Below are 10382 nucleotides of genomic sequence, written 5' to 3'. Positions count from 1 at the left end.
CCCGGCCCCCCCCCCCCCCGGGGGCAGAACAGAACTTGTACAAAGTCACTGATGGCAGGAGACTACAACAGGTACTGAGAAGACGAGGCATTGCTGACTCTCTCTTGCTGGTCTCCGCTCGGTCAGCACCGCTCCCTGCCCCCGTCAATTTTACCAGTGTTCCTGTCAAAAGGTTCACGCGTTGGGCCTGAGCTACAGCCCATCGTTGAGAAACAGTTTAACTGAAATAAAAACAACGTCATTTACTTTCACAAATGTTTTATAATGCCAAAGAAAACACAGTAGGTAGCGCGTTCCGCTGTAAGCAAACCCAATATATGAATGGACTTAACAAGTAAACTAGGGGCGGATTATTGGCAAGATGCTTCGACAAAATTCTGTAAATAACAAGATTTCCTGGTGCATTTTTTAAAACAGTTTATGGCAAGGTTTTCAGAACACATCAGTCACATTAATTAGCTCGCACCGGCCTCACTGTCAAGTGCATAAGAACTTAGTGTCTAAGTGCAAGGCTACTTGGACCAGAGGTCTTCCGGTCAAACGTATTATAAGCAACGGGAACGAGATCAAGTTAAATGGTCCAATAGCTTTCCTTTCTATTCGGCTTCCAAAAAACGATACCTATTTGGGTAATTCTTGCCCTAAGGTTACGGGTAGAATTCTGTTAGATGCAAAGTGAGACAACGGGAAACATTCCTAATGAACAAACAGCTTTCACAGAGACTGTCTATATCACATTGTTATGACAACGCAGAAGAGCTGAAATCTTGCTTTTGTACAGATTTGGAGGAAAGAAAACCCTAAAGAGAAACCAAGCATATAGAGGTAGTTGAACAGCAATATGGGGGGAAGAAAGCATTATCTTAATTCCCCTTTCAGTTTATTACAGTGCAAGAGTAAAATGGCTGCTTAACGAACAACTGGAATAACAAATACACAGACACATTTGCCACTGTTTGAATGCCTTGCTTGATATTTTAATCCGGGCATTACTGAGGACTGCATAAAATGATGGAACTAGTGTATCTCAGATAAGCCTATGATGCCACATTGACCTATTTGCTCTCCTTTTATTTTGTTGTTGTTTATTGTTGCTGCTTTTACATTAGCTAAACGTTAGGCGACTTTTAACATGACACATAAGCTACAGTGCTGCTTTGTAAACTTCTGTTAATCACATTTGCTGCGACAAATTTTTAAACGGCTACAAAGTCATGAAGCGAAAGCTTTAAAATGACACCAGGAACAGAGATTACAGGCACTTCTCTCTCAAGGTGAACGTAGCGCGTTGCAAAATACCTATTTGTAAGTGAAAACGTCTTCATTTCGACTCTGGATGCGCTCCACCCAGATTATTAAACAGTTGGACAGTGGGAGCTATCATTCTAAGAGGAACTGAATGTGCACATCTTACATGACTCCATTTCCTTCTTTCTCTCTGCACTGAGGAAGGGCCCCAAGCTGTAGCCCCGTGCAGCTGGCTGCTTTTCAGAACTGTTTTCAATCGTAAATCAACCTCGTCCCTCAGGCCCCAGATGGGCTGAAAGAGCTATTCTTTTCCACTATGGGGGCTGCCTTCCATTTGCATCCTTGCCCCAACCCCTCTGCTATGATTCTGCCTTGATAAAAGGAAACGGATGCAAAGTCAACATGCTGGGAACTCAAGGACCGAGTCCCTGAATAGAACTCCCATCTTGGAAATGGAGTTTGGCAAGGGGCACGCTGTCCCCAGTGGATTCTGGCCCATCAACAGCATGCAGGCTGTGGACAGTACGAGACCTCTGGGTGCTGTGAGCCAGCCTCAGGAGCTCCGCGACTCCCACGGCCAGTCACAGGGGATTATCTGAGCCCAGGCCAGCCCCGCAGGCAGAGCTGGAAGCGCCACACACGCAGCGACTCGACTGGCCCCACGGGGCGGGAAGCAGTCGGCTTTCAGAAAAGGCAAATTCTTGAAATAGTCAGTTCTCTGCCCCCATTAAGTCAGGGGCAAGCACTCTTTTCTCCAGGTTGTCTATAGAAAATTAGCTTTATCATTTTTCATTTTCTACATTTTGCTGGTTATTAGCTAGCAGTGGTAGTACAGTACAAAGCAGAAAGGCATAGTATCTGCCTGGTACCTAATGTGTATACACACACACACACACACACACACACACATATATATACATATATATATACACACACACACACACACACACATACACACACATATACATATATATATACACATATATATATACATACACAGAAAAAATAATCTAGGTCATGATAGGAAAATTAACCAAATAAATGGCCCTATCTACCAAGGGGGAAGTCTTGTACTTCTGGCCTAGATTTAGCTTTATGTCTTTTCTCCGTATTCTCTTCAAACCCAAGCTTTGCAGCAAAATCAATTTATAAGGGGCGAAAATGGCCACATTCAACTGACTGCCCCATTCAAGTACATCCCACAGAAAGCCAAGGCTTAGCCTTGCACCCTGCCTCCCACCACTGCTGAAACCAGAGCTTGCTATAAAATAACCCAAACGTCTATTTAGGCCACTGAACGTACAGGGCAACTCTGTTCCAGCCAAGATCTACGTGTGCTGGAGTTAGGTGCTCACTTACCGACATGGAACATTCTAGGATGTGGAACTTTATTTAAAGAAAAAAAAAAAAATCAAACTTCCCTTTCTACCGAGATTAAGTAGAAATGTGTGTGAGGTAACTGAATTTTATTGAGCCTGCAGCTTCCATCTGAACTGTGAGCTTCTGGGGAGCTTTGGTGACTCAGTTGCCATGCCTGTTTAATACAACTACGTGCAACACAAACTGTTTAAAATGTTAAACATATGCAAAGGAAGGGGTTCAACGTCAATCTTGGCTATGCTAGTAACTGCTTAACTGTGCTATCTGGACAAAGTATTTAACACCACAGAACCTCAGCCTTCTCATCTGTGATACTGGGCGTGATAACTGATCTCACAGGGCTGCTGTGCAGAATAGGTGATTTAATGAACTCACATATGTGAAATCGCCTGGCTCAGTACCTGGTACACAGCAGGTTCAAAATAAGTTTGTTGGGGCAGCATAAGGAAATCCCATGAACTAAGCACAGAAGTCAGACTGTGAAACCCATTCACCCTGGCACGGCCAAGATTTTTATTGGCAATTCTAGACCTCCAGACAGCACTGCTTTTTAATCTTATTGGAGCAGGGAAAACTGGCTGGCCCAGAAGCCTCCCTTGTCTCTGACCCTCATCTCTTCTCGAGTCTTTTCGTTTTCCCAAACAGACGTGGCTCCAAAGGGAATTAACTGTAAAGCATCAAGTTATGGTCCGAAAATCAGCGGTGGGGATCTCCCCAGCCAAGTTTAAAGGGGCAGATATGGGTACCGCATGGAAAGGCAGTGTTTTATGCAAGTGTGGGCCCCTGATGATATTCCGTAACTATGAACAATCTAATCACAGCTATTATTTTTTGGATGTCTCCTAGGTGCTCGGCACTGTGCTAAGCGATTTACATACGTTACCTCATATAATGTCCGTTAACATCCCTACACGGGGCATTGGTCACTACCCTTTGCTAGATGAGGAAACTGGGGCCCAGAAGAAGTTCAATCACAAGGGAACACATCTACCAAGCGCAGATGTTTACGACCTTTCCTCTGCTGCATTTACACGAGATGACAGGAAACTATTTCACGAGGACTGTGCTCTGACCTTCTGGCTGGCTGGGCACCGAGCCGGAAGAGGAACGCTTAATTCCCTGCTCCCCGAGCCCTGCAGAGCTTGCTTGGGCAGTAACCACGCCTATACGTCCATTCTTTGCCGGCCCAGTCTGGCTGCGAACATCAAACCTGGTAACACAACACAACGCTCTGACAATGCAGCACCCATTTAGCAAGTTCAGAAGGAGGGATCATTTGGTTTCAGCTTACGTGGATCACGTCATACTCTGTCCTCTGTTTCTGGCTGCAGGTAGTGGGAAGAAGTCAGGTCGATTCCCTGAGGCACTCACCTCTCCTCGAAGGAGTAGACGGGCTGCGCTGGGTCCGTCCAAGGATCACGTGGGGGGATAGTTTGCACGATGGTACGGATGGCGTGATTCACTTCTCGCCTGCCCTAATCTCCTCACGTGCCGTCGTTGGGACACCCCCCCCTCCTCACAGTCTTTTTCAGGTTCTCCTGGCACTGACAGAACCACACTAGCACTAAGCAAGCTAAACAAGGGCTCCCTCTTACATTCTTATCCACTGTTCTTCCCCTACGTTGAAATCTTTGGCCCGCAGCAGCTAGGAGGGAAGGCAGCGTTTAGCTAAAACCACGGGTTCGTCGTCTGTTTCCTTTAAAAAGATGTACGAACCCGAAAGACAGCGTGTCTGTGTTTTTAAGGGTTCTACTGTCTCTACTGGCTTCTTTCCGCCTTCAATGACCGGCAGCCCTTCATGTGTTTTCATACGCGCCAGCCAGGTAACTAACCCTGGGGAGAAGGGAGAGACCCTTCTGATTAGATTGCTGAAAATAAATGCCTAAAACAGATCACTCACAAACGACGCCCCTCTGAGTCACGTCTTCATTCAAGAGCCATCATTCCTTCGGCCCTGCTCGGTGTCCCACCCAGAAAATGGATTGTTTTCCTTCACCCTGGCCTATTCCATAACGCCTGCCAAATCGCTTAGGTATTTTATATTGTTGAATTCCAAACGAAAGCAACATGGAACCCGTGACGGGCGACGGTCTCAGCGTGATTCCGAACCTCCTTTACACATCCAATGGGACAGATACAAAAACGGCTCGCAAACCGGGATCAAACACAGCAGAATGTGTTTAAAGCAAAAACGGCACGTTGCTAGCACTGCTCCTTCCCCCTGGGTAGATGGCAAACCACGTTAATAAATAAAGCAACTGGCTCTTCAGTAACGTACACTTAAACAGTGACAAACAGACAGGTAGAAAAAAGGGATACAGTGGTGCCAAAAAAAAATAAATTATGAAAACGGAAAGGATGAACATTCTTTTCTACACAATGCCGTATAAAACCCGAACCATCTGGAATGAGAACCCAAGTCCGTGAAAATAACGCAGCAGCGTTACCAGAATGTGTGCTTCACATTTCAACTACACATTTATCTGTGCAAGAAAGAAAATGAAAGCAAAACCATTTTAAACTTCCAGAAAACTGGATGTCAAAAATCAAATGAATTTTTTTTTTTTCTGGGCTCTTAAACACCTCTGCTGAGCATGTAGTTGTGCAGCATGTCAAGAAGCATCTTCAGCCAGGAAGTTTCAAACAGGCCCCGTGCTTCTGGCCTTTCTACACGATTCCTCTCTGCGATCAACAGCAGGGAAATGCCTGTTTGATACTTCCTTCTGTTAAGATGTTATTGCAGTTAGATATATTTACAAGATGACTCCCCCAAGCCGGCAGGGAGGGTGGGGGCTTCTCCTCAGCGATCCACTCTCGCTAGTTTTGGTTCCGGGATATAAAGGCCAGGACTCGCCGAATCCCATTCAGTCTGTCCTTCAAGGACCTCATCGCTAGGAACGGGAGCTGAGCTCGGCTTTCCAGTGGAAGAACCGCTAATGTCCACCAGCACCAGGCTGGACCGTTCGGGCTCACCTACAACAGAGAAACACACGGCTTCACCCCACTCCCGCAGAAGTGAGATCGGCCTGCAGGTTTCCCAAGCTGCAAGGCAAACATCCCAGGTGGAACTGCTTCTGTGTCGGGCAGACGGCTAGTTACCCCCACGTCTACTTCCCCCCCCTTCTCTGAGCTGGGCATACAGCCACCCAGAAGACAGAGACTGCGCGGCAGCGAGGGGCGGCCGCGAGACAAAAGTTCCGGCTAATGAGATGTTAAAGGGAAGGGACGCCGAAACCTCGGGGCCATGCTCTGGGAAGGGGGCATGTGCCTCCCGCCTCACTCTTTCTCTCTTGCCCCTAGCTAGCGTGTGAGCACGGTGGTGACCGGCCTTCTTCTATCGGGAAGACAGGGGTAACATTCTAAGGATGATAGAGCTTTGTGATGAAGGAGACTGGGTCGCTGAATGATCTCATGGGACAGAGCTGCCCTAGCCCTCTACCTGGTTCAAGCTACGGCCATGTTTAGTAGTTGTTAAAGCAAACACATCGGTGTCCTAACAGATACGCTATACTTCCCAGCCACTGCTCAGTCTGGTCCACTTCCAAGATTCTGTTCAGGCTCTCGGGACGGACACCTGACAGCATATGGGCCTTCAATTCCCATGATCCCTTGGGCTTGGCAGGTCTCTTAACGCCCTGTATTTCCCTGCTTCTGGCCGCGGGCAACATAGTCCACGTACGCCATGTCGCTGTACAAGGCCACAGCGAGCCTCTCCTCTGAAACCGGAGCCTGTGGTCCACGGCCCCAAAGCACAGCAACCCCCCTTTGCAAACATTCCAGTTTGAGAACACATTCATGTCAGAAATGTATTACGTCCCCAGGTTTCTTTCTAATGAGGAGCTTTCCCATCCCACATGAATCCTTCACCGAAATTCTGTCTGTCAGCAGCTTCCCAGCCACACGTTTTAAGACACTGGTGACTTACTTCCTATGGAGCCTGAAACAATCACAACTTGCGGAGGGTTGGTTTAGGACTGTGGAGAACCACCTTCTGGTCAGACCACCTACACATGGGATTATCTGCCTCCAAATGGGTTCACCTGGTTCTTCCCAAACCTTGCCGTCTTCTTGGCTTCTCTGTGCCTATAGCTTCATTTGAATTCTTTTTTGTCCCTCACTGTGATCTGTAACAGGCTCTCCATCCTATTATTAGTTCTGAATATGAAACTGACATATTCTAGACTTTCTTTCCCAGGGCCATTAACAAAGATATTTAAGCTGATGTTAACACTTGTGGCTGCTTCTGAGAAGCCTCCTTCTGAGGCTTAGAACATTCTTATTAATGGCACCGCTGGGGCTGCAGCACTGACTGGATCAAACTGGATGATTTTTTTTTTTTTTTTTTTTTTTGCGCGACTGCTGCCAAAGCAACGTGAGAACAGTTCTAATAAGAAAGGAAATGAACCAAGATTTCAACTTTCTGTGTCATCGAGCCCTTATGAATCACTCTGTGGCATCTGTGTTTTCTCTTATGAAAGCTGCTGTATCATTGCTGATCGCTACCTTCTGCCTGACCGAGGGAGAATGCTCTCCAGAAGGTGAAGGGGAACATTAAACTTGATCATGAGCTTGCTCAGAGCTCTGATGTAGTCCTGAGTCATAGTGGCCCAGAGCCAGGAGCTGGGTCACTGGGAAGCACTGACTGGCCTTGCTCCCTTCAACATTCACGATGCCTTTGCATGGAGGCAAAGGGGCCACCTTTGCGGTCTGGAGAGAGTGAGACATTTCAGCCCATCAGGGAACAGACTGGTGTTCTGTAGCCACAGATGCAAGAGGAAGAGGGGACGTTAGAGACCTCCTCATCCACCTCCCTCATTCCAGAGCTGGGAGACAAGTTGAGAAAGGGGCGGGTCTTACCCAAGGTCACACAGCTAGAGCGGTAAGGATCAGTCTGTTGGCAGTGAAATCAGAAATACACATTCTTACTACTGTGACAGAGTCAGGAACGAGTGTAAGTAAAGAATCAAGGAAGTCACGGAGGTGATGATGCAGGGGAGCCAGCTCAGAATGCAGGAAGGGCGACGGTGGGCAAATACTTGACTAAGTTATCTCCAGCCTTGTCCTAGAGAGACAGTATTGTCCGATCTATCAGGCAACCAAAGTTGGGTTGGTGAAACTCAACTATCTCCACTTGCCTGAAGAGCTTCCGATCTGCAGCTTGATCTCTCAAGTGGGCCTGTCCCCCCAGGAAACAGACTTGACCCAGTAGCACCTAATCAACTGCTTTCTGGTATAACTCGGCAAAGGGCAAATTTAAAGATTGGGTCTGTTTGCTCAGGACCTGCTCACCCCTGATGAGGACAATGACAAGGGTCTACATCTGCAGGGCTAAGCAGGGAGGGACCCAGAGAGGAGAAGGTGCTGCGGTCTGGCAGCTGGAATCCTGTAAGGCGACTGGTGCCGTCTCCTAGCTCCTGCAGCAATGGGGCTGACGGTTATGAAATAGAAGCCTTTAGTCTCAGCTCCCGGGATACCCTTCTCTTAAGCTTGGCCTTTGTGTGAATCTTGTCACCCCAACACATTACCATGGTGTGAACCTGGACTCCCACTGAAGGTTCTTTGGTGGATGGTGTCTATGTTCCCAATCTCTCACCTGACTTATGTCTCAAAGCCTGTCTGGGATCCAAGTTCCTACTGCTTTCCTTTATCACTCCAATTCTGACTTCAGATCCTTGAGTCTTACCCCTGATGCCCACTGCCCGGTGAAACAGTACCAAATTGGATCTATCTCCCCCTCTGCACTCGATCTGCTGAATGGCAACCATGCACCCACCCAATCCCAAACCCTGGGCGCTCTCATCTGCTGGGGGCAGCCCATTACAGAGAGACATTTTTATATACCTGAGGATCAGCATCTTTCTCTGGCATTGGACCAAAGTGATTGAGTATCCGATTCTTCAGAGAGGTTTTGAGCGAATGAAACCATGATGACGCTTGCTCATAGACACAGTTATGTAATCCCATGAGCTCAGCCTGATCCTCTCCTTGAACCTGAAAGTATCAAAGTGGAAATGAAGCACTCTGTCCCTTCTCCATCACTCCCAAAGCTTCTGCTGACACCAGACTCCCTTCGGGCATCCGGCCTGCGTCCCTAGGAAGGTTCGCCCACCCAGCTTTCTCCTGTGTGGTGTGTGAAAGGCTCCTCAGCCAGAGGGTGGGCTGTGTGTGACTACTGCTGAGTGCGGAGGAAGCAGAAAGTTTCCTCCGGGCGCATTAGCTGAAACAGCAAGATAGACTGAAAACCAGAGATGCGAACTGGCCTGAGTGGAGGCGTGCTGTTGAGCTCGCTTATGCTAGCTTATGCCTCTCTCCTTTTCACGTTTCATATCTGCTTTCCCAGTGTCCACTGGGAAGAGGGACACAGGTGTGTCTGTTTCTCACTGTGTAACTCTATTTCCTAAGTCCAATACCTTCATTCGTCGATCGAACATTTACTAACCTTATACTATATGGTGAATGTAAATATAAACGAACGTGGGATTATTTACTTCTTGTTCTTCCAATTAGTCCAGAAAACCAAGGATGAACTGGACACGTTATCTTTCTCCTTGATGGGATGACGCATTATAGGGAAGAACCCTTAGCCGGGTCGCGCATTTAAAAATACAAACGTACGTGTGAATCTACAATCATCTCAAAATGAAATGTTTGAAAACATAAACGAACTGGTACATAAAATACGTGGGTGTAGATATCACTCCCAGATCTATCCCTTGGTATCTCTGGCAGAAACCTGACCCCTGGGCTGAACGGGCCCCAGGGTTGTTGATCTGGCTTGGCATTTCTTATGCAGGAATACAACTCAGCAACTAACCAGGGGGAAAGCCAGGGCACGGGGTGCTCCTGCTGCCATCCTACAATCGAACGGCAAGCCGGCGGCATGCGATGTCGCTGCAGCCATTTGGTGAGAAATCCCAAGGCCCCCCGACAGCGCTGAGCAATTCTTCTGCAAACACCTTTGCCCGCCAAGCTACAGGGATAGCCTGGCCCTGGGATTCTTGGCACGGGCCACCCTCACCTTTTGGTCTTCAATGTATTCAATGTCGGCTGTATTGTAACCATCTCGCTGGCCCTGATGGAGGACCCTGAAGCGCCTCTTGCCTACGCTGTCCACCACCGAGCGGCCATCAGCAAAGAACTGAACATTTCTGATCTCTAGGATGCAGCCATATTCCGCAAACCTGCTTATTGGGAATGCGTAAGAAAGTACATTTTTGGTGAGTTGTTTCTGCGGCCTGGCTCCCCAGCCGTTTCTGTAACCCCGGGCTGTGCCTCCAGGGACTTCTGCCTATTTGCCTGTCCCGGGGGCTACAGCTGCAACTACACCACAGGCAGCACCTGTGCCAAGAAAAATCTTCCTGTAATAATGTAACTGCTCCCATTCATTGAGCATATACTGCGTGTGGTGTGCTCAGTGCTTTACGTGCATTAACGCACCAATCTTCCCAACACGCCCGCTATCATTGTACCCACTTTACCGATCAGGAAACTGAGTCACAGAAAGGTTAAGTGACTTGCCCAAAGGCAAACTTGCTCCAAGGTTGGAGCCGGAACATGAACCCACGCACGGGACTCCAGGTCCCGCGGTCTTACAGTAAAACAAGTTTTATGGTATGTACCGCTCGTTTAACAAAAGATTAATCCTTGGGGTTCCTTTAAATAGGCAGCCTGTTACATGGTAAACCAGGGGCCAGAGAGACCCCAGTCTCTATGGGTGCTCACGGTCGTGAGCTGGCTAAATCTCAGGAGCTGTG

The 10382-nt window shown here is 47.9% G+C and overlaps 1 protein-coding gene across 1 annotated transcript in view; it reads right to left on the bottom strand.

The window, feature by feature from the left end:
- Positions 1-241: 241 nt before the first annotated feature.
- Positions 242-10382, bottom strand: part of LONRF3 (LON peptidase N-terminal domain and ring finger 3) — a 38973-nt gene continuing 28832 nt past the window's right edge. Inside the window, exons 11-13 of the mRNA XM_040467976.1 lie at positions 9647-9809; positions 8470-8619; positions 242-5601 (exon numbers count right to left, since the gene is read on the bottom strand). Of these exons, the coding sequence (XP_040323910.1) occupies positions 5446-5601; positions 8470-8619; positions 9647-9809 (469 nt within the window). The 3' untranslated portion in view covers positions 242-5445. The remainder of the gene's footprint in view (positions 5602-8469; positions 8620-9646; positions 9810-10382) is intronic.

This window comes from Herpailurus yagouaroundi, unplaced genomic scaffold, assembly GCF_014898765.1.
Source record: "Herpailurus yagouaroundi ecotype Mexico unplaced genomic scaffold, PumYag 67641, whole genome shotgun sequence".
NCBI classification, from domain to species: Eukaryota; Metazoa; Chordata; class Mammalia; order Carnivora; family Felidae; genus Herpailurus; species Herpailurus yagouaroundi.
This window is presented reverse-complemented; position numbering and strand designations above follow the sequence as displayed.